The 26,609-nt window shown below is 44.6% G+C and overlaps 1 protein-coding gene across 2 annotated transcripts in view; it reads left to right on the top strand.

Annotated features, from left to right (window-relative positions):
• The first annotated feature begins 7,964 nt into the window (after positions 1-7,964).
• Positions 7,965-26,609, top strand: part of LOC105012315 (protein jagged-1b-like) — a 33,037-nt gene continuing 14,392 nt past the window's right edge. For both annotated transcript variants that reach the window (XM_010873055.5, XM_010873053.5), the window contains exons 1-11: positions 7,965-8,297; positions 8,753-9,055; positions 15,789-15,846; positions 18,672-18,929; positions 19,641-19,701; positions 20,799-20,929; positions 21,031-21,150; positions 23,831-23,944; positions 24,140-24,253; positions 25,567-25,680; positions 26,494-26,540. In XM_010873055.5, the coding sequence (XP_010871357.2) occupies positions 8,226-8,297; positions 8,753-9,055; positions 15,789-15,846; positions 18,672-18,929; positions 19,641-19,701; positions 20,799-20,929; positions 21,031-21,150; positions 23,831-23,944; positions 24,140-24,253; positions 25,567-25,680; positions 26,494-26,540 (1,392 nt within the window). In that variant the 5' untranslated portion in view covers positions 7,965-8,225. The remainder of the gene's footprint in view (positions 8,298-8,752; positions 9,056-15,788; positions 15,847-18,671; positions 18,930-19,640; positions 19,702-20,798; positions 20,930-21,030; positions 21,151-23,830; positions 23,945-24,139; positions 24,254-25,566; positions 25,681-26,493; positions 26,541-26,609) is intronic.

Raw genomic sequence — 26,609 nt, 5'->3', positions numbered from 1 at the left:
GAATTTGGAGTTTTCATTCGTTGTCAGTTATAATAATCAAAATTAAAAGAAATAAACACTTGAAATATATCAGTCTGTGTGGAATGAATGTATACATTATACAAGTTTCACTTTTTGAATGGAATTACTGAAATAAATCAACTTTTTGATGATATTCACATTTTATGACCAGCACCTGTATATTGGATACTTTTGCCATCAACCATAAAAATGTATACTTAATTAAAAATATACATTAATAAAATGTCAGGTTTGTCCCAAAAACATGAGTCTATAAAATTTGTGTGGAATTGGTTTCTGATGACTGATAAGTGGAATTTGATGTCTCTGGTTATACATAATAAAACTATTTCCCACGGTGGTTTCCCCACAAATTCATAATATTTATCATTAGAGGAACTTATATTAAACACTATGGAAAGATGTTCCTTCCAAAGCAGAATAAAACAGTGCTTAGAGTACCAGATGGGGCCTCCCATCCCTCCTTCGCACACCCTCATTAGTTACGTATTGGACCCATTGAGGTGGAGCATGTTAATGACTATGTCATCTCTCAGTGTTGCAGGAACAAAGCATTTGGAGGGGAGGTCTCCCAAAGCTTGTGTAATGACAGCGGCATTCATTAACAGTAATTAACTCTTACTGGCCGGGTGATTGTCAATGTTAGGGACATGGCTTGTGAGAGCGTACATGTTCTCACACACATGCCGTCTAATCAGATTTCTGTCACACCAGAGTTCACTTCATTAACATGTATATCAAAGAGAAACCAGTTATCAAATATATATTATTGTGAGGTTTATTTGTTACTTCAACCCTTTTTCCAAACATGTTGGAATGCTGCGTGAAATGCAAATCAAAACAGAATGCATTTATGTACTTCATTTAGCTCTGTTTCTAATAAAAATAGAACAAAGACAGCATAACAAATGTTGAAAATGAGAAATGTGTTTTGATGCCAGCAACACGTTTCAGAAAAGTTGGGACGGGCATGTTTACCACTGTGTTGCATCACCTCTTCTATTAGCAACACTCAGTAAACATTTGGGAAATGAGGAAACCACTTGCTGCAGTAATGAAAGTGAAATGTTTTCCCATTCTTTCTTGATATAGGATTGTAACTGTCGTATTCTATGTTTCATAATGCACCCAATGTTTTCAGTGGATGACAGGTCTGGACTGCAGGCAGGCCAGTTTAGCACCAGGATTCTTCTATTAAGGAGCCATGCTGTTGTAATACGTGCAGAATGTGGTTTGGTATTATCATGCTGAAATAAGCAAGGCCTTCCCTGAAAAAGACGTTGTCTGGATGGCAGCATATATTGCATGTGCGCTGACAGATGCAGATTATCCCTCTCCTCTTTAGTCTGGAGGACGTGGCGTCCATGATTCCCAAAAGTAATTTCACATTTTGATTCCTCAGTCCATCTTAAATGAGCTCGGGCCCAGAGAGGGCGGCGGCGGTTCAGGATCTTGTTTCTATATGGTTTCTTTGCATGGTTGAGTTTTAACTTGCATTTGTGGATGCAGTGACGTACTGTGTTCACAGACAATGGTTTTCAGAAGTGTTCCTGAGCCCATGCAGTGATTTCCACTATAGAATCGTGTCTGTTTTAATGCAGTGCTGCCTGAGGACCCGAAGATCATGGCCATCCAATATTGGTGTTAGGCCTTGTCCCTGGTGTACAGAGATTTCTCTAGATTCTCTGAAACTTTTCATGATATTATGTACTGTAGATGATGAGATCCCCAAACTATTTTTTTATGTTGAGAAACTTTCTTCTTACATTTTTGCACTATTTGCCCACGCAGTCTTTCACAGAGTGGTGAAACCCTCCCCATCCTCACTTCTGACAGACCCATTTGATCTGTTGTCTTTGTACAATTCTCTATTGAATATAGGGTTCAAAGACTTGCACATCATTGCAATCTGTTATTTCCATTTTATGCAGTGTCCCAACTGTTTTGGAAAAAAGGTTGTACATTTCCAAAATGTTCTAGTAGGATCCTTTAGGGATTCTACCAAATTGAAACTTACTAAATGGTTTATTCAAATAACGTTTAGAATATCTTTATTTTATGTTTTGTTTTGGATTTATGTTTGAGAGGGTTGTAGAGGGTTAGGGACAATTAAAAGTAGTTCTCTGTGATACCCTGTGACAGTTTGCTTTGAATAATTTTTCGGGGTGCCCCGACAGCCTAAACATGAAGGATCCCCCAATAACCTTTTCGGTTTGGACTGTACCATGTTTTAATTTACCTGAATAATGCATTTGTTTGAATCCGTAGACAATTGTAATGATACAGACCAAGAAAACCCCTCCCCCTCCTTTTATTTATACCAACACAACCATGAAGAGTCTAAATCCCAAATGGCAACCTATTTATTAGTGGTTTTTCACTAAAGCCTGTGATCTTTAGGTAAAGGTTGTGCACTACAGTTACGAGGGTACCATTTGGGACAAAGTAGTCTTGTTGTCATTAAAAATAGTTGCCTCCATACCTTCATACGGTACAATTGCAACCAGGAAGCCAGAGTACTATACAAATAGTGTACTGTATGATTCATTGATATAAATCCCCTGTGTAATATTATGCCACAACAGTTCACATGTCATTTTATTGAACCTTTCTTTAGCCACCAACTATCGTATTTCCTCAAATTAACAAAATACATTTTCATAGAGTGAACTATAAATAACTGCCTTTGTTGTAAGAATGCTATTTTACAGATGAATCCTTCTGCCAAGCAACTTCAGTTGACAAAGCAAAGAAGGAGCTTCGTTCAATTGCTGTGTTTGTTTCAAACATACATTAGAGGCATCTCTCTGCATTTGTCAGTAAACAGTGGCAAATTGGTTAGCCCTGCTAAAATAGACAACACTTTAATGTTTATTTTCTGAAGTTGCCCAGATTAAATTACTATATAACTATATATCTAAACTGCAAAAAATCTGTGCAATTTTACCACATCCAATAGAGTTTAATACTTTAGGCTTCCATGATAAAGGGAAATTAGGCATGGCAGCCTACATTCCTGGTACAATGGTAGCAGGCCTCTTTGGAAAACATCTGAACCTGCATCAGAATCACTGTGATCTTTTTCTCCACCACGACAATGAACTCATGCTCGGGGAACATCAGAAAATGGTCAATGACCTGAAGTCCTGTACACAAACAGGCAGCTTTCCTCCCCCAAAACAGCAGAGGTTAACCTGCGCGAGTCGAATGGTCAATCCAGACGAGCAGCCGTCATCCCTGTCCAATAGCCAGTCCACACACAAGGCAACGCCTGACATGTAATGGACATACTCCAAATGCCACTCTGTGTAAACTACCATTAGCCCCTGTTAATGTGACATACTCCTAGAAAGACCGCCATGGCCAATGTACCTTGCATGACTACTTGAACTGCTACTTAAGCAATTATTTAGTTTGACCGGCATAGCGTACATACTACAACCAAGATGACACTCCACCTTCAAATGACCCTGAGCCTTTACCGAAAAAGAAGTCAGCCAGTCAGCCCTCGCACCTGGTTTCTTGTGGGACAATCTTACCGGCGATCCTGGGAAAGTGTGTTGGTGTTGAAAACTAGAAACGGGATGAATCATCAATGTTGTGCAGGCTGGAACATTACATTAGTAGCTGATTAACCCGTCTGTAGTTGTTTTGGCCTGCTTTTTTTTCTTTTGAACTGCCATTTCGCAACTCACAGACTACTCCCTACATGAGGGATTGACACAGAGGTCAAAGGCGGACAGCCGAAGTGGGAAAGTGTGTGGCATTTTGACACAGCCCAGTGGTCGGGCCATAGTATAGTCAGAATCGATCATTTATTCATGGATGGCCGCGCAGCTCTAGTGTTTTTTTAAGGCACATCTATGTCCCATATGAGATCAGGATAGAGGGATAAGTAAGGGGGAGAGAGACAGAGAGAGGGAGACGACAAAAGAATGGACCGAAATACAGAAACCACTGAGCGATGAGGTAGAACATTTCTAAGTTGTACAATTAAAACATGAAAAACTTGTGGCGGCACACCTCACTGCATATACACTCAATGATAACTAACTACATCCCAAATTGCAAATGCCAATGCCTAGTGGAAAATACAAAAACATTATGATAGCAGAGGTTTAAGAAGGCATCCTTATTGACTGTCTGTTTATAAGAACAAGCCCAGACACACACAATCAAACTGGAAGGTCTATAAGAAAAGGCAGAAACACACACAATCAAACTGGAAGGTCTACAAGAAAAGGCAGAAATGGGGAATGTGTGACCTTTAAATTCCAGTAAAACACTGAATCTACCCTCAAGGTTGGATGGACACTGTGGGTGGTTGAATGATGACAATAAGAAAAGAGGAAAGCAACCAAAGCTTAGTCAGTGGCTGTAAAGAGGGTGAGTCATTGTTAATATAATTTTCACGGATGTGTGTAAAGGTGATGTGTAGCTGTGGTGCAATGGTGGCACTTCTCCATGAATATATGTGGTTCCCTGCTGGAGATCAGGATTTAGTACCCGTCTCAGTTCTTCAGATTCTCAAGAGTTCTTTCCTGAGAATCTCCAATGAACTTGATTAACCAGTCCAGGATTAGGCTTAATCTGGGTCCCTGAAGCTAGTACTCAGTGTAATATGTCATTAAATTGCCTGCACATATCCTTACTTTATTTTCTATAGGCCTATATGCTGTATATTGATAATAGCATGTCTTTGCTGACCGTCACCACCTGGGGGATGTATACATATGAAGTGTGGTTCAGAAACTCCTGCAGGTGCTCTTCGTCTCTTAAGGGGCGGGGGGGGGGGGTTCTTTTGGGGGTGTCGGGGGCCGTTGATAAGCCTGGTAGGAAAGGGTTATACAACCAGTTAATGACGCATTCTTTTGTAAGACGTCTGCCAAATGGTTTATTATGCCACCAAGTGCAGATCACTTGCACTGTGTTATTGCTATCTCTGCAACCTATTGTCATGACGGCCCAGGCCAGCCTTCTACTGTCAATGCATAACTTATCAATCTGCATCTTGCTACCAGTCACTCTGATGGCGTGGGGCTGGAACTCAAACTGCTGACTCAGGTGGGACCAGGCTTGCAGTATTTAAAATGGCGGATCATAGGTAAAAAAAAATTGCTGCTGCACTGAAACGAATTAAGGTGAAAAGGATGTTCTTCTCAAGTGTCTATCCAAGTGTGAGCTACAAATCGGCACATTCAGCCCAAAGTGAGAGGTCAAAAGAATACCTAAATTGTCACCAAACCTCCAGAGAAGGTTTTTCAACAACTCGTTTTTCAACAACTACTAGAACGATACATCTGACACCATCCTGCCTCTGTTTGTCTCTCACCTCATAAAGCCACACGCGCGTCATGGAGCCATCTAAAAGCAACCACAACTACCTTCCGCTCCCCCCCTGTGTAATATGCAGGGAGCATCTCAATGGTTGGAAGTGGCTTCCTCTCCACATCAGCATCGAGGTGATCTGCGTGGTTTAAGTCACCGAGTAAGGAAAGGAAATGAAGAAAGCGAGCCACACCTCACAATTAAGATGAACCCATTGTATTACGTGGAATGCCATCGTTCAGCAGGGCCCTCAAATCCTCAACCACCAGGGATTCTACAGAACATCTACAGTGACATGATGGGTTGAAATGCTCTGGTTGGAAAAACACGTTGAGACAAAAGAATCAGTGGACACGCCATACGTTAGGTCTCGGCCTGTAGCACGTGCTTGCTTAGGACACAATTTTCCACTCATGGTTTTGTTGGCACAATGACTAGACTAAAAGGCCACCGCATAACCCACACCGCCAGATGCAAGCGGGTGCCATATCGGCTTAACCCCTGAACACTGGCCTCTGCTCCAATGGCTTCTCTTTCATCAGGATCATAGGGTGCACGCTGTCTCTTTTAAGTCGAGGGCGACTGAACCGACGGATGACAACCGCCACAGAGGTTTCATCCCTGTGGGGCGACAGGCGGCCCGCACCGCACTCGCCTTTTCAGATTCGGCAGGACACACGAGGCACGAGCAGAGAGGTGCATCGTCCAGGCCACAACTGTGGACTTAATCCATTGAAAACCTTCAGGGGCCCATCTTTGCCTCATTAAACCCTCCTCCCCCGCTGTTATCGTCGGCTGAACGTCACGCAGTTATCCAGGCGACACTTTCTCTAATGCAAAGAGAGGGTCTCGCTGTTAAGAAGGGGGGTGTCCCTATAGAAGAAAAGGGACCATAATCTATTCATGGGGGATCTCTAAGGGGTTATAGACCAGCTGCTCTAATTTGAGAATAAAGACTGGCCCACCTTTGTCCCATCGAATGGGTCTCTATTTCATACAGGAATTCTACTCCTTCACCCTGCCATCGCTTTCTAATGCACTCTTTCAAAGCTGATATTTGGAATGAGAGCAACTTAGTTGAAAAAAAAAAATGCTCTGAGTGGTCACAACAATAAATATACCCAACAGTATATTTCCCAAACCAGCACAGGCCCTCCTGGTTTTTCAAAGATGTTGCATTACCACATAAAATGCCACAAATCTCCCAATAGAACACAGCTGTCCGTTTAGGCGATATGGCTTCACTGTCTCCAGTCTTTCACAATAGCTGTGTCAGTGTGGTCTACTTGGTCTGCCCTGCGTGCTCGACATAATACAATGTTAATGTTTATCATATGGATTTTGTTCAATATCATCTTAGGTCACTGACGGCATTCAGCCATTGCAAGACACTGGTCATTTCCTTATTGAACTAGCCAATGAGACATAGCGGTGGCAGTGACATAAGTTCTCTTTTCTGCAAACATGAATGACATTTGTTGGGCATAACATAATTAATACATAATTAATATGATATTTGAAAAATCTATTGCAGTGGTCCTCAAACCTCCAGTGGGTCCCCCAGCCATCTTTAAATGGTGTTGTAGTCCTGAACTATCTCACCTGAATCAGGCAGCCAAGGAATTGAAACGTAGTTGATAAGCTGATGCAGGTTTGATAGCTCTGGGATGTATTTAGTTTCGACCACAACAGATAGATATGAGCTTAACCTTAAGTAGCAAAAATTAGATGACAATATAGTTAATTATATCAAAACGCACAAAATCTCAGTTTCAATATAATTTACTTTTCAGTCAGTCTATGTCCTGTAACTATATGTATGATTTTTTACTGTAATACTTGCATAAACACAAACAAAAATGACTAGTAGACATCTGCGGTTAATGTTTGAAGTTAATGTTTGAAATTTTTCGATAAATATGTCTGTAATATTCCCCATTTAAACATTCTTGCTGGTCCGTCTTTCAGTTTGCATGGCTTGTAGTCTCCTTATAATCACTTTATATAGTCGCTGTACTATCCATCCTAACCTAAACCAACTGGTACTAGGTAATACTGTTGCAAATCTTGTTAAGGCAACAAGTCATGTTATTGTTTAGAGGCAGAATTCCACACAGTGCCCCTTTAAGCAAATATCTAGCTAGCTCCTTTAGTGGTGCTTGAATCTAGGATAGGTTACATCTTTTACATGGAATGGCTGGGGGTCCCTAGAAGAGGTTTGAGAACCAAAGATGTATTCAAACAGATTACAATATGTTACATGTGTCTATATTACAATAGCTATGACTAGATTACAATATGTAAATGTGGACCTATAAAGCTCTTGCTAATTACCACTGGATTGGTTTACACAATACTCACGATCAACAGTCGCAATGCAACAGGCATCATCTGAATGTATAATTAAGAACGAAATGCTAAGTACTTTACTGTGTGCTCGACTGGCATATTTGAAAGTAGCATACTTGCGTGATGGTACGCAGTTGATTGTGAACACACGACGCACGACAGGCATGCATATTCAGCACTGGGTGTGGCTTTGAGGCTAGATCCTCTCTTACTTATGAATAGTTGCCACCGCCCCCAATTCCTCTGAACTTGCTGGTTGCCTGGGACAGTCAGTCACAGACTGTGCTTTCTTAGCTCGTGGGTATTGTTGTATCAGAGGCGATCAGAAAGATATAAGGAAAACGAACAATAACAATAGTCGAAAGGACAAAAGAGTGAGAGAAAGGGGGCAGACCATTTTACATTGGAAATCTGCTCTTTTGAGGTGTTGTTCTCCACTCGTGCATGTTCAATTCGGAGGAGTATATAGAGCCGTAGGTCGGCCGGACTTCTAGTTTCACATCAAACCGCACTATCAAACAGAAGGCATGATTCTGAGACGGAGTTCAATCTGTGCTGCTTTTTCTATACATGTCTTCTTGCAATGTTTGTGGATTAAGGTACGTAGATATTCATGTCAACTAATGGTCTAATTTCACATTTAGAAATCTGCTTATTTGCAAGAACGCGTTGTGGATGTATGATGCATGGGAAACCAATATTTTATGTCGCTATAATTCTGATATTCCAATCGTTCCAAAAAAAAACGTCATAATCAAGACAAAAATGTAGTGGGTGCCTCTAAAGGCTATAAGAATTTGTTTGCAATAATTAACATTTGAAGTTAGTGGATTAGAATCACATGTAGTCAGGTTGGATATCAGCCCGCTAACTAAACAATTAGCTAGGCAAAAGGGCAATATTTGTTGCAGAACGGACACTTCCACTATTTTGAATCTGTTAAAACATTCACCTGGAAACGTTCCAGCTTGTATACATTTTGATTGACAGCTTAAGTGTGGGTATCAAAAGGCAAAGACACAGATAACACTTATCTTGCTTTTTTCCTAAACAGGTGTCCGTGGCATCAGGACACTTCGAATTGCAAATCGTGTCGATGCAGAACGTGAATGGCGAACTGCAGACTGGCGTTTGCTGCGATGGATCTCGGAATGCTGTGGACCGCAAATGCACTACGGACGAGTGCGATACCTATTTTAAAGTGTGTCTAAAGGAGTACCAGTTGAAGGTCTCTCCAGCGGGTCCTTGCAGTTACGGGACGGCTTCTACACCCGTGATCGGAGGGAATACTTTTTCTTTGCGAAGCATGAGGAGTGACAAGTCCAGGATTGTTTTACCGTTCAGCTTCGCTTGGCCGGTGAGTTGCGTGGTTGTCGAACTAATGTTTTTCATGTTCCTTCTCTCGGGCCCGTTAGTTGGCTGGGTTTACTTGAACCCCACCTTTGTGCTCAGCTTAGTCCAATTAATACCCATTCCAATATTTTTCATATACTTGAACAAGAATGGACGAATAACTCACGTTTTATATAGGCTATGTGAACGTCAGCCTATCAAATGAGTCTGGTAGGCCTACACAATCCTATTGTCTGGAGTTAGGTTTTTATGTAGGCATACTCATCTCCACTTTTGAACAGTGTAGAAGCATCATTGTTGCAATTTGGCAGAAAATGTTTCAGCCTAGGTGGTCCGGGTTAATTTGCTCAGTTTAAACTAAATTTACTAGAGGTCACGCGCCAGTGTATGGGAATTCTAAACCATAATTGACAATTTCATAGAGGTTTAATCGTTTGTTTACGATGTACTGTAGCGACGCATCGTTGACATAATTCTACCCATTTTGCGCTGCCTAAACGGGATGCACTCCCCAATGTCTTTCCCTAAAGAGCGTGGCCAGTGGCCGAGCTTCAAACAATGGCTTGTGCAAGAATAGGCAATAAAACACCTGGGTTATCTAGCCACCGCGTTTACACACAATGCGCTCTCAGGAAGCAGCGGTTCCACTCAGTGAACTCTACAAACATTCCACTAGTTGACCTGTGTGTGGGGGCGAGTGTGTGTGTGTGTGTGTGTGTGTGTGTGTGTGTGTGTGTGTTTGCGTGTGTGCGTGCGCGCGCTTGTGTTTTTATCATGACAGTTTGTATGTCACGACCCATCCAATTTGACTATCTTTTGAGCTATATGCACCCAGGCTGTGAAATATTGTACCAAGAGAGATTGCATGAATAAGGAAGGTAGTTCTAGTTGTACAGTTATTGTTCTCATAAGGCTATTATATTTGACCTAGGAAAACGAAAACAAAAGTGGTCTGATATTTCTAAGCGGATAAGTTGCCCTGGCAGCTTCAAACTATGTTCTTGAAACACAATGTGGCCCCCAAATGGTATTCAAGACTTGTTCCAATTTTACTATAAAAAACCCAAGCAACATAGCCATTGCCATAACGCATAGTTTCTTTTCTACCTAGCAAATCTGAAAACAGGGTTAGTTAGTCTAGATTGTTTGCCCAGAAATACAACAAAAACCTGCTCAGCAGAAGACTTCAAACCAAACAATGAATTGGGAATTGTGTTTTTTTCCGTTTTAATTTGTTTTCATACAATACCCCCTGTTTGGTATGATTTTTTTTGCCTCATCAGCATTCAGCGAAGAGGTGCCAGGTCACCAATGGGGCAAAGTGATTGGATGTTTAAGGGGGTTGCTAGGTAACGGCCCCCCACGGGGAGAAATGGAACTGAGAGAATGAGGGGAGGAGGAGGAGTGCACCTGCAAGGCGGCATGGTTGATGAAGCCAGCTCCTTTCCCCCTTCAGACCCCCTTCAGACCTTTCTGCTCACATGGTTCCAGTGGATGAACAGTGATGTGGTTTGGGGGCAATGTTGGATTGGTACCGTTTTTCCCATTGAATCTGTGTGGATTTTAGTGGGGCTTTTTTTATTTGTATAACTGTGCCCACATTTTGTTTGGTGTATTGTGTTTGAAAAAAACACAGGTCAACAGGAATGGGCACGTGAATCTCCAAGAAATACCAGATTATGCAATATTATGGATTTTGTCAGATATTCTCAACTAGGCAGTCAGCCAGCGTTTAGGAAACAATGCCAGGTGGACTGGTGGTGTTGCTATACAACCCTATGACTATGGACTTTAGAAGACTAACAATAAATTAATATGTCATAACTGTAAACAATTTGCATTTAAATAAAAAAATAAAAATCGCAATTACACAGCACAAACTAATGGGTACACTTTGCTTTGTTCCTATGGGCATTAATAATTGTGCCATTCTAAGTACTATGCCAGTATAGACCTGAAGCCTGATTTATTAATTATATTTCTATGGCAGCCCGTATTTATTATATAGGATACGAATTTTCTTATATGATGTAGAAATAAATATAAACTTGTTGGTTTGAACCCTGAATGCTGAAAGCCATGATATATCAGACCGTATACCGTGAGTACATTAAAAAAACACTAAACCTCTGTAATTACATTGGTCTTAAAAAGCAATAAGGCACTTCTGGATTTTGGGGCATGTACCCTAACCCAAATTACCACAGCTAAGGGCTGTTTGCAGGCAGGTTGTGTCATGCCTATGAGCAGCTGTTAGATGTGGTGTATTGGTCATATACCACACCGCCTTGAGCCTTATTGCTTAAACTTTATACATATATCGTTGTATGTGAACAGCTAGAACTGTGACCAGGCTCATTTGCTTGGCCAATAATCGTCACTTGAAATTCCATGACCGTCATAGCTCTAGTTCGTACTACTGTTCAGAGCCAGTAGACGTTGCCTCAGTCACAAAGATCTGGGCGTTTACCCTCGCCCCTGACCTTAAAAACACAGGCAGCCGCATAAAGGCCTCTTGTTTCCACGACCGCTCATTGTCAACCTGGGCATGCGCTGTTGCACTTGACCGGACCCAAGACATTCCATCTTTTTAACCTTGCCAAGATGCCACCCTATAGTAACTGGGATGTTTAACGTCACCGTGCCCCTACTTTCAAGTGTCCACATAAGCAAAACCGTTTGGTTTTATCGGACAACGTCCGGTAGGTCCCTCCCCACTTTGGCCATTTGGTTTCTACCGGTAAAAAAAAATGTCTTGGCTAGACATCTTGAGCTAGGCTGGAATGGCCCTGGGATGGTTTTTCTGTGTCTACCACCCGACCCCCAAATTGGCACTGCCAAACAAAACAACTTCACTTTGTGTCAGTCTGTTTATTGGGGCCCCGAAATGGCCGCCTCTTGTCGGGGCCAAAAGTATCTCAAATAATCTCTCTCACTCGTGTCTTTTTAAGCTCTGGTTTGTCTGTTTCTATGTCCCTCAGTATTTTGGTCTGTATCACATGCCACACAGTCTCCCTTTCACTGCCCTCCCTTTCACAACTTGGAGAGAGGGTTTTGTCCCTCCCCTCTCTTTCTCTCTATATCTGTGTCTCTCTCTGTCGGTGTCTCTGCCCCCCACCCCACCCGACGGCCCTAGTCAGACAGAAGCAGTGACAGCTTATATTAACACGGGAGGGGGATGTGCGGGGGAGGACAATAGCCTTGGTCCGGCCGGGCGGCGAGGATTATGGGAGATAATGGAGGCCGGGACGGGAATAATACGATAGGGGGGATGCCACAGGATGCAGCGGTGAATTCAGCTGGGCCTCGGTCAGTACGGGGCTCCCAGACTGAGCCGTTATGCTGAAGCTGCCATTATTAGCACAGAGTTCGATCGCCTTCCTCTATTAACGCCGCTGGTTCTATTATCCCCGGTCGCGCCAGAGCAAAATCCTAAAATCCTAGAGAGTGAGAGGAGGCCAGTGGGGTAGGTTGTCTCTGACTGGGCATGCCAACCGGCCCAGTCCCCTGTGGTCAAATAGCGGACTGGAGTTCAGCCTGAGGGGAAACATTGACGCTTTGATTCTTACCTTCAGTTCTGTTTTCTCTTTGCTCTTCTCAATTGTTTAATGTCTCCCAGCCCCACCTGATCCTACCCTATGCATTTCTGTTTCTCCCTCGTCCCTCCTCCCTCAGTCTTACGCATTGACTCTCCCAAATTTGCCTTCCATCAGGCCATTTTGCGTGCATGTGTGTCCTCAATAGAGGTAGAGGGAGTGCATAATCAATACCAAGATGTAGAGGTGGTAAACTAAAAGGTCTGACAGGACATGGCTGTGAGCACGATATGGTAATTGGAACAGGCATTTCCTTATGCGTAATAAATGAGTTTGTGTGTCTGTCTCAAATAGGACATTTTGACATTTCAAGGTTCCACCCAGAACCTGGTTTCAATGGAGAATTGTTGTCCTAACCAGAACCCATCCGTCAAATTCCGCATGGAACTTTGGTTAAATAGATGAGTAAGTGAATTTAACCTTTAATATGTATTCCATATCAGCTCGCTGAAAGACCTCCAGGGACGAATACAGAATTGTATTTTATTTTGTATCCCCTTTTAGTTTTATTCAATATGGGCACAAAGGATGTAATCTTTCCTTCACCTAACTAACAGTAACATGGATGCGTATGGATTCCTTGGAAGTATGGGTTTGTGTGTAGTGGCCACCATTAGGCCACCATAGCTAGTATCAACCCTGCTCATACAGCTCAAGCCACAGGCCCTCACCTTTCCCTACCTCCCCTTCCTGGATGTGCCCGGGCTTGTCCACTCGTTTCACTTGCTTTTGAACTATTTTCCCACACTTATGTAAGCCAAGCAAAAGTGCCTAGCTGCGCATCTCTCCTTCACCCTGGGTAGGGAGCGTTTTGTTAGGCCCTGTTCCAAAAATGACAAAATAACGTGCAGCAAGGAGTTGGTGTCTTAGGGGAAGGTGTGTGAAGAGCGCACATTGTCCCCATGACAAGTCTGTGGAAAAGATGTATGAAAATGAGGGCTTTCACATTTGCTAGATAGATTACTTTGAGTTAATGGAAATGTAATGGGATAAAAATATGTTTTTTATACCTGACAGATGTGTGCCGTTTTGGTAAACATGACTTTGGTACAAGAGAAATGTGTATCACATTGGTGCGGAGAACAACGTATTGAGGAGATACTACGATTGAGTAGGAGATCTATATAAAATTCTAATGAGGCAAAATAAACATCTTTTTTTAATGGGGAACTAATGTAGCTGAATGAAATTCCCAAATATGTCATTGGAAATATCTCAAGTTGACTGCCTAGGTTGCCTCTCATCAATGGCTATGATAATGACTCTCAATATGTGAAATGGCCATAACTGACGCTGTGCCCACCCTACCCCCTAAATCACGACATCATCCGGATTTCCTGGGAGCAGCAACCAGTAATTAGACACCTCCATATGAGATAACAATCAGTGATTCAGCAGAAGAACTCCTCTAGCTCCAGGGCTGCATTGTATACGCCGGCGAACCGGCTGTGTGTTTGTTTTAAAATGGGACACAGTGGCAAGGCCGTAAGCCCTCACACAAGAGGCCCGGGCAAGCCTCCAAGGCGGAGTGAGTAAAAAGAGGATGAGAGAGAGAATGTTCCTCTTTCCTCCCTCTCCCCATCTCTTCTTGTTTTTGGAGCTTCATTGACAAGTGCTATGAGGAGAGCTTGTGTGGATGTTAGCTAGAGTTCAGAGTGGACTGGGTATTCTGCCCTTGGAGTGGAGCCAAACAGCTATATACACCCTTGCATTTGGTCATGCTGGCACTAATACGCAAACAGGTTTGCATTCTAACACACACACACTGATGCATAAGCACATGCACAAACAGTGAAATATGATGCACTCCAATAAATACTTCTGATACTAAGAACAACTTGAATTAATAAAGGCATGCACAGTCTGACACACACACACACACACACACACACTGAGTCAGCGTGCATTCACTCTGACCGACATGACACAAACACACTGCCTGACATATGATAAACAGACACTGAACCATGAACACTCTGATACACTTTAACACACACATGCACACTGACTCGCGCACACACACTCCGTTACACACACTCAGCCCTCCAAGGCTCTTCTCTGTTCGTTATCTGATACCGGTGAGAGCGATGGTGGCCTTAAGAGGGACAAAGAGTTTCAAAGAGGTGCTGAAATAATGGACCTCCCTCCCCCGCCCTGGACACACACACACACACACACACTGAAATGTTTTGCTGTACACACAGAAGACGGGATCTCTACAGATGCAAGCCCACTCCCTAAAACCCAAGTCTTCCTTGTACAACCCATTCAAATAGCCCGGACAGCACAGTGAAAGCAAAGGAGCCCAGGAAGGATTTAAACAATGCCAGCGGTTTACTGTCTTTATCACCACCATTGATATCTCTCTCCCTCTCCTTTTTTGTCTCTATCTCAATCCGGGGTGGAGAAAGTGGGTTGTTTGTTTTGGACTGGGTTTCTGTAAGAGTGAGCAGCTTAGCCCGTCCAGATCAGAGGGCTGCCCGTGTCTCGGGAGGGGGGGGATAGCCGCTCTATTGCTAATCTGCAACATATGGAGAAAAGCCAGTAGGCTGACAGTTAAACACCTCCATACCACACCCCCTGCTTGCTTGCGGCTTTCGTGCGTGTGCAGGTGAATGGCAAGGTAGATCACTGTATTTTCTGCATTTTGTCTGAATGTGTGCCAGTAAAGAAATATTTTATTTCACCCCGCATGTATGTAATACCAGATTAAAGAACTAAAACTACACCAGATATGATTCCCTCCAACCGAAGTGTTTTCATCTCTGCTAATATGTTCGTCAAAGTCTGTCCCGTTCTCGTATAAGACAGATCCTCTAGGCCAGTCTGTTCGCAGAAGCTATGCAGTCAGGAATCTAAAAGTAAACTAGCCAGGGGTTATGGGGTTATTAACGCAGCTGTGACTTATTTTACCTGAAACCTCTCTGTCTCTCTTTCTTTGTCACTGTTAATTCAAGATAATGGGGTTTCTTTATTCACATAGAGGAAAAATTTTTAAAGTGGCAATGATGAAAATGTTAATAAATCTGAGTGTACAATTGGATAGGATGAATGCAATTAAAATGTTATTTGATTAGTGAATTATAGTGTCGTAACAATGTGTGTGCAAGTAGTTACTAGTGTGTCTCTCTATCTCAACAGAGGTCCTATACGTTGATTGTGGAGGCATTGGACTTCAACAACGACTCTACCACAGGCAGTGAGTACTATCACCCAACATAAGGTCATACCTCTCTTCAGCTCCATTCGGTTTCACGTTACAAAAAGGACAACAGCCACATTAACCTGGAAGTGGTGGTCCCAGGCTGTTAGGAACCCGAAATAAGGCACATGTAAAGCAGTCACTTCCTTGCGTGTGAAGAGGCAGAGGTTTGTGTTGGGTTGCCGAGCTTTGAGGTCAGGGCTACAACAGCGACGTCCCCCATCGTAACAGTTACCCTCACATGGCACAATTACAGGGCAGTTCTTTTTCTTGCTCTCCCTCTCGCTCCCTCTGTCTCATTCCCCATCCCCTATTTCCCAGAGAAAAAGAACTGAGAAAATACAACCTGCGCTTATAAATATAACTATTTTAAATATACTATATATTTAAAATATATCTCTAGATTTTTTTAATCAATGACTGGCCAGTGCAGGCCAGGGTCAGGCCAACATTTTGTCTGTGTGTTGGCCCTTAAGATACTCGCGCTCCACCCCTTCCAAAATTGAAAAGAAACACCTTTCATCAATAGTCTTTACTTTTGATACTCCCCTATGATTGATATATCACATTTGACATATTTTTCATCATTTAGCAGGTGCTGTTATTCATTGCGACTTACATTTAGTTATTAAGCGCATCTCTCCCCAGGGGCGCAATAACAGACCGGATCAGGTGATTCTAGCACTCTTTCGGTTACTCTCTTAACTATAATTCTATGGAACAGGGTCATTGAGGAAAAAATGGCAATGGCAGAACAGATGAGACAGAAAGAGAAGAAAAAACCGAGTACAGTACATATTTTGAGCTTTGTTGGTTTTTCAGGCCGGGAGCAATGGCCTTGTGTTGCATTTAGCGTCCTTCAGGGAGCCATTATAGCCCCAGTGTTAAATCGTCCCCAGAGTACGCTGACCCCTGTCCAGGTGTGCTTGAGCCTAAGAGGGGGAGGGAAATAGTTCCACATCAGCCAAGTCTGCTTCGAGCACAAAACTCAACTAGTACATTCGAGCCAATAAAGGCCAAATGTGAAAAGGTTAGTGTGAGGTTAGGGCTTTGTTTTTCTAAGAAGAAAAAAAGCCCTCCCTCTGACTAACACGCAACAAGCCGGCTAGATCAATGAAACGTCTGCCAAGGAAGAGGGCCAAATGAGGACAGGCTAAATATTGACCGTCTCGCTTAGCTTCGACGAGCTAAGTGCCCTGGGAACATGGCCAATTAGCCTCAAATGAGCAGACTCATTAAAAGCTGGTCACGGATGGGATGCAAATGCTAGCCAAATAGTCTGCAATTGTACAGCAAGCTTTTCAAGCCTATCACATTTGTGTTGCGAATGCTAGCCAAATGCAGTGCTACGGCTAACCTTAGCATAGAGTTAGCATCTCTTAATGTTGCTTAGAGAGAAGCATCCATTACATTTTACTGAGATAACTGTCATGTTGGTGCCGACTCGATGGTTGCCTTGAACGATATTCACCACCTCGAGCGGTATTCACCAGTGAACTGAGAGGTAAATATTTAAATATTTGTTCAAATCTCCAGGAGGGAGCAGTATGAGTTTCTTTTGAGGTTGGCTGAATTTTGAAAATATACAGTATATGCTATGGTAGCGCTATTTCTGGCACTGTCTCGTCCAGGGCTATCTTGTTTGATGTTGCAGTTCACAGTTTGCTTCCAGGTTGGTCCAGGTTGTTTTTTTGCTTCAGTGCTCTGGGTTCATTTTTTCCGTTAATTTGCCAAACCTCAACACCCCTCGCCGTCAAACTATTCCGGGCCTCAGGTAGTATGCGGGCGTTACCTCATCCCAACCACACTTTGTACCCTGCAGGAGAAATATCACATTGGAGCTCAGGATTCTAGAACGGTCTGGAATATTACTACTACGGCCCACCTCCACCACTACAACTAGCACTGCCATAACAAAGAAACTTTCCCTCCAAGCAAAGGGTAAACTAACTTGGAGCGTAGGTCTTTGTTTTCATACCCTGTTGTCGAAGTTTGCAGAGGCTGAATTCCTGTGGGCAGACGCTTTTGGATGGTCTTTATTACATCAGAGTTTGAGTTTGCATTGCAACCATTCAATAATTCTACAGTGCCGGAGGACTTTATGGAAAATGGGATTAGGAGGCAGCTGTTGCCCTAACACAGTGTGCCATGGCAGCACTGGCACAATAGTGATTCCTGACTCTCTTAAGTGCTGAACGTTTACCAAGGTTGAGTTTGTTTGGGTACAAGGGTTCCAGAGGGTGGCAAGGTCGGCAGGGATGGAAGGACACAGGTGATGTCTGAATCAATTTTGAATGCAATTAGGAATTTAGGCTCCTTTCAAAAGAGAACACATCTAGGAAAAAAGTAAAATCAAGTAAAACAAATGTAAAGCTCGAGGATTTAGGTCTATGGTTTTCAGTGATAGTAAATGCATTATAGTGGCATTGGGAAAATGTCAGGGAAGATGATTGAGTAACTGAGTAGAAATCCAACATTAGTGTCCTACATTTCATTTTATTGTTAATAAAGCTAACCGCTCCAACCGTTCAAAAACTAGAGAAATTTTTGTAGTAGAATTGTAAGTGTTGTTGTGTCTGTTGGCAATGGTAGACTTTGGTGGCAATTTTTATTTGGGCTCTAAACCACTGGTTTCAATAGACTCACTAGTTAAGACTGATCGTCGCAAATATGAAGGATCTGAATAGACAGTCTCTTGCAGTATGTGTTTTATGCATCCTTGTGTGTGTGTGTGTATAACTCTTCATGTATATGTATATATGTCCAATGCAAGGATTTTGTTCCCATCTCCCTTGACTCCACTCTCCAATCCACCCCATCAGGTGTTGGAGGGGAGGTGATCGAGAAATACATTCAGTCAGGCATGATCAACCCCGGCCGCCAGTGGCAGAGTCTGAAACACAACGGCCTGGTGGGTCAGTTTGAGTACCAGATCCGTGTTAGCTGTGACGAACACTACTACGGCTTTGGCTGCAACAAGTTCTGCCGTCCGCGCGACGACTTTTTCGGCCACTACAACTGTGACCACAACGGCAATAAGACTTGTCTGGATGGATGGTCCGGACCAGAATGTAGCACTGGTAAGTGCTGTGTTTTCTGTATTCTGTCAGGAATGTGAAACAAAAACATTTTCATGAGGTAGGACAGTTGATTAAAGCCAACATAGAAAACACAAGCACTATTTTTCAGTAATTAATATAAATATATTGACAAGCTAGCCAAAAACACAGTGGCCTGCAACTGACACATACTGGGTTTCTGTGAAATCCGAACAGGATTAAGGCAAACGCTAGGCCGAATATGAATATCACTTTGGTGACGGGGAAAAGTTGGCTTTGTCACCCTTTGACACCGGAGCTGATGGTCTTAGCTCAGTAGGTTCTGGCCGCAGCCAGCCCAGTATGCTTGTGCAAACAGCGTTGTCGTTTGGAATTTGGGCTGTTTGCAATGCTCCCATCCCCCCCTTCCCCTGGTATCCTAGCGGGGAGCGATGGCAGGGCTTCGGGATAAGTCTTGGATTTTGTAGGATTACTGCCCTGGTTGGAGCTTAGGACATTCCCACGAGTTTGAAAATGAGATAGTGGCAATTTGAGGGGGGGGGTGGGGTGGAGGGGGGGTGTCCTGACATCATCATGCTGACTCTGTTCTCTCTCCTCTTTTGTCCCTCCTACATTCACACTTTAATTTCTCGCTGACTCACCGTCACCCCGCTTCCGTTTCTATAACCCTGCGTTCTTTCTCCTTGACTTTCTTCCTCATTTTCTTTTCCTCTTTCCCTACATGCTCCTCAGCTCTTTGCAGGCAAGGCTGCAGTGCCGAACACGGTTCCTGTAAATCGCCTGGAGATTGCAAGTAAGCACCCCCTTTATTATCTTCTAAGTTGAGGCAAAGTCGGGGTGACACCCCTCGCAACAACCAGCATTCTGCCCACTTACGATTGCCACCAGACTCCGTGAACACGTCGACCCATGTTCAGTGGCGCCTCTTATCGAAACCTCGCTGTCCGACACCAGTGCTGACATTGTCTAGGTTTTCTATTAATAGAAAATGGAAATGTCACAATCCAGGGTTGGGATATGTTGATTGGGCTTGAAGCAGAGGAAACCGTACTGTAGCAGCGAGGGGCTGGCGCTCTAAAATGTTTTTCGGTCAGGATGGTATGGAACCCCTCCACCATCCATTGCTGTGAAGGGTCTGAGAGGTTGCGTGTTTTAAGAGCGGGGTGGTTGGAGATTATCGTGACCCCTTGAGACCCCCATTGAGTCTGCCAGGAGACTCTGGAGTGGTGAGAGCTTAATGGCGGCGGAATCTGGCCCCGAAGACCGCTTGTCAAATTCAAAGGAGGATTTTTTTTTTTCTTCATTCTCTTTCCCCCCGTCTCTCTATTCTCTACCTCCCCACATCCCCTTTCACCTCCCTTCAAAACCACGCTTTGATGTCACGTCAGCCTTTTAGCGGCGCAGCCAAGAAACAATGGGAAACAGCACTAGGAGGCGTTGGGGGGGGGGGGGGGGGGGGGTGGATGGCGTCTGGAGAAGCTTCTTCAGGTTTTATCTGGACTGGAACGCACACCTGATTTGTGAAAAGTATAAGAACTTTTGACGTCTACACGTGTTGTCTATTATGTCCATATAACACACGAATGGGAGGAGGATACATTGAGGGAGGGAGAGCGATGGGCACGGCTGCCAGTCATTATTTTATATATTTTTTTGGGCTCCGAATGAGTAAAGAGCAGCCTCGCTAGTGCTCTGTTCGGACAAGCCCTTTTACTTACTCAAGGAGCAGCCCTGCCTAACCCATTCCACCGAGATAGTGTGTTGAAAGGGAATGTGTGTGTGTTTCAGTGTTTGTGTTATGGGACAGTGTTGAGCACTAAGTAAATGTTAGTTTACAAATGGCCCTCCTGTTCATCGCTTAATGACCGAGTATCTGTCTGTGTCCTGCAGATGTCTGTACGGCTGGCAGGGCGATTACTGCGATAAATGCATCCCTCACCCTGGTTGTGTCCACGGCAGCTGCGTGGAGCCCTGGCAGTGCCTCTGTGACACCAACTTCGGTGGCCAGCTGTGTGACAAAGGTAAGCTCACAGCTGTGCGCGCGCACACGGTGCCATAGATGGACAAGTTGCTAAAAGGTGCCTTGATTAAACACACTTGTCTGCTTGTTCTCGTCTTCCAGACCTGAACACATGCGGTACCCATCAGCCGTGCACAAACGGTGGCACTTGCAGCAACACCGGACCTGACAAGTACCATTGTGCCTGCCCCGACGGCTTCTCTGGCGTGAACTGTGAGAGAGGTGAGTCACCTGAACATGCGCAGACAGACGGAGACAGACACATTTTACATTCACATCAGTGAGCAGCTGCTCTGTTTTCCAGGGCTACTTGTGGTAGTGAGTGCAAACATTTCCATACCTTTTTTTGTACTGGTCCCCCCATGGGAATGAAACCCACAGCCAACTGAGCTGCATGGGACCCTGTGTCAACTTGAGTCTCAGTTTTAAGAGAAATGGCATGTTATAATCGGTTTCCCTGAGACTGGTTGGTTAGATCCGAGTCATGTGGAGAGATGTGGTTGGCAGTCGAGCGGAGTTCATAGTTCGTGGGTCAGGCGGGGTCAGTTGCATGATTAACCCCATCCAAGGAGGTTCCCGGTCTGACTCTCTGGGCGGTCCCCCCGTGTCACTCAGGCCGTGACCTCATTTAGATGTCACCATGGGAAACGGGGCCTGGTTACAGAGATAATCTTTCCGAAGGGAATGGACAGCGTCCTAAAAAACAGGGGTCTCGCACCCTTGTTGTTTTCAAATGTGTCTTCGATTTGAGTGACATTGCTGATATTGTTTGATTTTGCTTCCTTTATTGTGGTACGGCGATCAAACGTGACCCACATATACGACGCAGCAGAGAAGTTGAGTGAAATCTGATCACTAGGGTGATGGGGCCATGGTTTTGTACGGGGAGAGGGGGTCAACAGAGACAAGACTCTGCTAATTGGGGAGGAAGCTCCCTGCAGATTTTGGCATTGGAACACGCCCGCTCTCTGTTTTTCTGGGACAGTTGCCCTTTTCTTTCTGGAGCGATGATTTGAAAGCTATCGACGCTCATCTTGAGAAGGGGGGGAGGACGGGTGGATTCCATTTTCCAGCCAAGGCTGGAAGCTAAAATTATTTTTCCAGGCCCAACAACATTAAAGTTTGTTTTTTGTTGTTGTCATTTTTGCTCACTCAGTCACAATTCTATCCTTTCCTGTCCCTAGCCCGCTGACACCAATCAACTGAGTCAACCCCACTGATCCCAAATTGCCTTCTACTTCCTATTCTGTGCACTTCTTTTGAACTTCAGACCAGGACTCCTAGGGCTTAAGGTCACTTGGCCCCTTAAATAGAGAACAGAGCAACGCTTTTGGACCCTGCTCTGGTCCGCCGGCCATTAATTGATCTGAGCGGAAGAGTCCGTCAGAACCTCGTGGGCTTGGTGTGTTTTGTCTCCTTCCCATCCCCCCTGTCCTCCTTCCGTCGTCCCACGGCGCGATAGACAGCGGTTTGCGTCTGGGCGGAAGTCGCGGGCGCGCTGCTCTGCACAAGTCAGCGCGCCGTGACGGCCAGTTTCCTGCACGGCCACCATTAACGCAAAGCCTGTCGCGCTTACGGGATGTGAAGGGGGGTTGGCGCAGAGGGGATGTTTTCTGGGGGGTTTTGCTCGTTTGTTTTGTAGACTTTGAGTGGGGGAGTAGGCCGGCTGTCTGTCTCTTCTCTCCATCTCTCAGTCTGGCACGATGTGCGTCTCTTACTTTCTGTCTTGCGTTGTTGGTCTGGCTGTCTACTCTCTCGTTCTCTCTCTTTCGCATACACTTCCACTATCTTTGCTCGTCACTTTCTTTTTCTCATTCTGTTTATTTCTCCTGCACTCTCCTTTATCTTGCTCTGTCCTTTATCTTGGCCCATCTCTTCTCCATCCATCCCTCCCTCCCTCCCACTCGTGCTTCTCGTCTGGTGGTGTGGTCCAGAGCTAGTTAGTGAGAGGCCAAAGGGGCTTTCCACTCCACTGGCCATAGCCTAGCCAGGCCAGGGAGAGCAACTGGGAACAGGCAGCAACGAGGGGAAAACCCACCCCACCCTCCTGGAGTGTGAGAACTGAAAGAGTTTAGGTGTTTTAACTCTGTGTCTCTCTGTCTCTCAATTCAATAAGTGCTTTATGGTATGAAGTAATGATTTCCACGTTTGTCAAAGCAAGAATCATTAAGCTGCAATAATAATACAATACGCATAGAGGAACTTAACCTTAAAGTTTATACACAAAAAAATCTACATACCACTAATTAATGTGACATTGTGAGTGCTTTTGTTTTGTATTACCTCTCATTGATTCAAATACCAATTATGTTTCAACTGTGGGTTTGGAATTGTTTCTTCTATTACTATCCATGTTGTAATGGTCACATATGGTCGAGTCTGTGCACTGTAAATGTTTTCCTTTAATTATTTGATCCTTACGAAGTGTTGTGTTAACTTGTCTACACTCATTGTTCAGATTTGTAATTTGCTAACTTTACAGTATACATTTCATTTAATTCTACAGTAGTTACTGTATTTATTTTGGACAGAGTTCAATTTGAGTTTTGTTATTGACGGTCTAGTGGTTAAACTGGGCTATCTGCTCTGAACGGTCACTCTCTGTAACTGTGTCTGCATAAGAATGCTTTATGATGATAGTATTCTGGATCAGCGTTTTAGGTGAGTCCAACATTTGGTGACTCCTTTCTCAACTTTGAGTGCTAAGGGGAATCTCCCAGGTTTGGCCTTACAGGCTATTAACTCTTTGTCTCTCTATCTCACTCTGTCTCTGTCTGTCTATCTCGCACTCTCTTTCGCTGTCTGTCTCGCACTCTCTTTCGCTGTCTGTCTCTCTGTGCCTCTCTCTGTGCTTCTCTCTGTCTCTCTTTCTCTTTGTCTCTCTTTTTCCTTGCCTTTATAGCGGATCATGCCTGTTTGTCGGATCCCTGTTTTAATGGAGGAAGCTGTGTGGAGACCAGTCAAGGATTTGAGTGCCAGTGTGCCCCTGGCTGGACCGGACTCTCTTGCAGCACCGGTAAGGTGTTAATTACAGTCTGTTATACTAGAGGTTTTAAATCCAATATCAGAGGAAAAAATTTACTTGGCCCAGAAAACAAGTACCGTTTTGTACATTCACTGGACTCTAGAGGCAAAGTCCTAAATGCACTTAGTTGACCATGCACGACGACTGGTCTTAAAACAAACCTGTGCTCCTCCTCCTCCCTCCCAGATGTGGACGAGTGTTCTCCCAACCCCTGCGGCCATGGGGCCACCTGCCAGGACCTGGTCAATGGCTTCAAATGCACCTGCCCCTCCCAGTGGACCGGCAAGACCTGCCTCATTGGTCAGTCAGTTCTCCATCTCGCAACAGCTCAGGGAATCAGGAAATAAATGAAGTCTATATATTCCAAATAACAAACTAATAGTTATTCATGTACTGTACTTTTGTCTCTGCATTGAAAAAGTCCAGGTACTTGTAGGGGAGTTACTCATCCTATACAACATCCTATACTTAGATGCTATGTCCTACTATTACAAAGATGGTACAGTATTTGTACTGAGTTGGTGAAAGTTGGCAAACACCACTGTGACAATGCTGCTTATCTATTTCTTTCTAACGCTTAGCGTTTGTTTCCAAAGTCACTGGCTGGGGGCGGCTTCTAACAGCCTTTGCTACATTCAGCCAGTGGATGTCCTTAGACCAGCTTAGGCTCTCCCAATCAAACCTCATCCATAAGGGGTGATTTCGCAATGCCCCGTGGATCTGTTTCTAAGGGCGGCTTCATTCCTCCTCAAAACGATTCCCGCCTTTACATCAGAACTTGGGTGGCGCTTTTGTGTGAAGATTTTGGAAACGGGGCATGCCGGGCTGGGGCGAAGTTCCTTCGGGCATTCCATTCCATGGCTTCTTTCGGGAGTCCTCAGCGCGGGGATGAAGTGGGATTTCCTAAGCTGCGGGGGGTGGGTTCTTCATCCTTTGAGGAATGGCTGTGTGTGAAGGGCTTAAAGTGAAGAGGATGGGCGCCGCCAGCTCCATTCATATTTTATCCCTGCCTGGACTCACTAACCTGCCTCCCCTTTCTCCTCTGTGTTCCCGTCTTCTTCCTTACCCCTTCTTGGTTTGAGGAGGCAGGAGGTCGGGTGCCACTAACTCCTTTCACGGGTGCTTTAAACCCAAAAGGACTACCCCCCGCTCCTTCTACTTTGTGTTGTGGGGCGAGAGGATGCCACTAACACACACACACACACTTTTCACTGCTGCCCTAATCCTCCACCACCTCCCCCCTGGCCCATTCTTTTTATTTTTTTTCTGACGCCCTCTCAGTGCCTCCAGTTCTTTTCACCCATTCAATTCCCCACCTCGGCCCATTTCTGTCTCTGTCGGTCTGTTTGTTTGTCCCCAATGGCCTTTCGCCATGGCGACCGGCTCTGACGTGGTTTGAATGCGAAAACCGCAGCAGACCAACAGAAAAGACCATAGAAATGGAATTCCTCCAACGGGCTTCCCCAAGTCAATAGGTGGGTTATATTGGGGAAATGTCATTTCTATGGCTCCTGCCACCTCGCAGTCACACTCCAGTGCGTTGTTGGCAAGATGACCCCTGTCATTCTCCACGGGTTGCTTCCTCTGACATGCTTGTTTTCCCTGTGTTTCAGACGCCAACGAGTGCGACGGCAATCCCTGTGTGAATGCTAACTCCTGCCGCAACCTGATTGGAGGGTACTTCTGCGACTGCCTGCCTGGTTGGATGGGCCAGAACTGTGACACAAGTAAGGGGGGGGGTGATTTACAGGCTTTTGTTCCAGCGCGGCAATAACATGGGTAATTCGGCTAATCAAGTAAACATGGTTGGCAGTTGAGGCCCTGATTAGTTTAAGTGTGTTAGTGCCGGTCCGTCACTACTGCGGCGGGGGGGGGTAGAACAAAGGCCCCGCTCAACCCCGCAGTTCAATCTCCAGAGTCCAACGTCGCACACCCCACCTAAAATGACGCAACAGCCGTGTCAAGTGCCAGTAGCAACAACGAGTAAACTGTTCTTAGGTCAGTTTGTTTTAGCTGTGATTACATGACAATAAGTCTGCGACTGAGGCCCGGGCCAGATAGTGTATCGGTTATCGGGGGGGCCCGGGTCAGAGAGTAACAGAAGCCAGCGGGTTTGAACACGCTAGCCCCTCAGCACCGCCTGTCCCTCCCGGGTTTATGGACCCGCTACAGTACGGGAGTGGTCAGCCTGGATATGAAAACAGAGAAAATCTCTGGTTATCTGAAGTCGTTAGGCCTGTTTTCTTTTGCTCAGTAACGCTAAGATAACGTCAGGGTTCGAATAATCATGTGAAGTCCCAGTGGCCCGAGGCCCTGCGTGGATTGTGCCCTTTTCTTTTTTTGCTTTCTTTCACCCCTTCTCAAGCATGCCTTATCTTGTGGAAAACGTACAGGAAATCTTGACAAGAAAGCCTTATCAAGGCCTCGCCTTGGCAAAGCTGAAAGTGTGTACATACCGTGTTTTGTTTCACCCCCCCCCCCCCCCCCCCCCCCCCAAGCGATTTATGTTGTAATAAAAACAAACATCATTTCTTCCACAGATGTTAACGACTGCCAAGGCCTGTGCGAAAACGGAGGAACCTGTAAGGTATGTCTATACCATGTCAAATTACCCTCTCTTCTTATTTTTCCAGAATGTACCGGTCCTGGTCCATTT

Source organism: Esox lucius, chromosome 9 (genome assembly GCF_011004845.1).
Source record: "Esox lucius isolate fEsoLuc1 chromosome 9, fEsoLuc1.pri, whole genome shotgun sequence".
NCBI lineage: Eukaryota > Metazoa > Chordata > Actinopteri > Esociformes > Esocidae > Esox > Esox lucius.
This window is presented reverse-complemented; position numbering and strand designations above follow the sequence as displayed.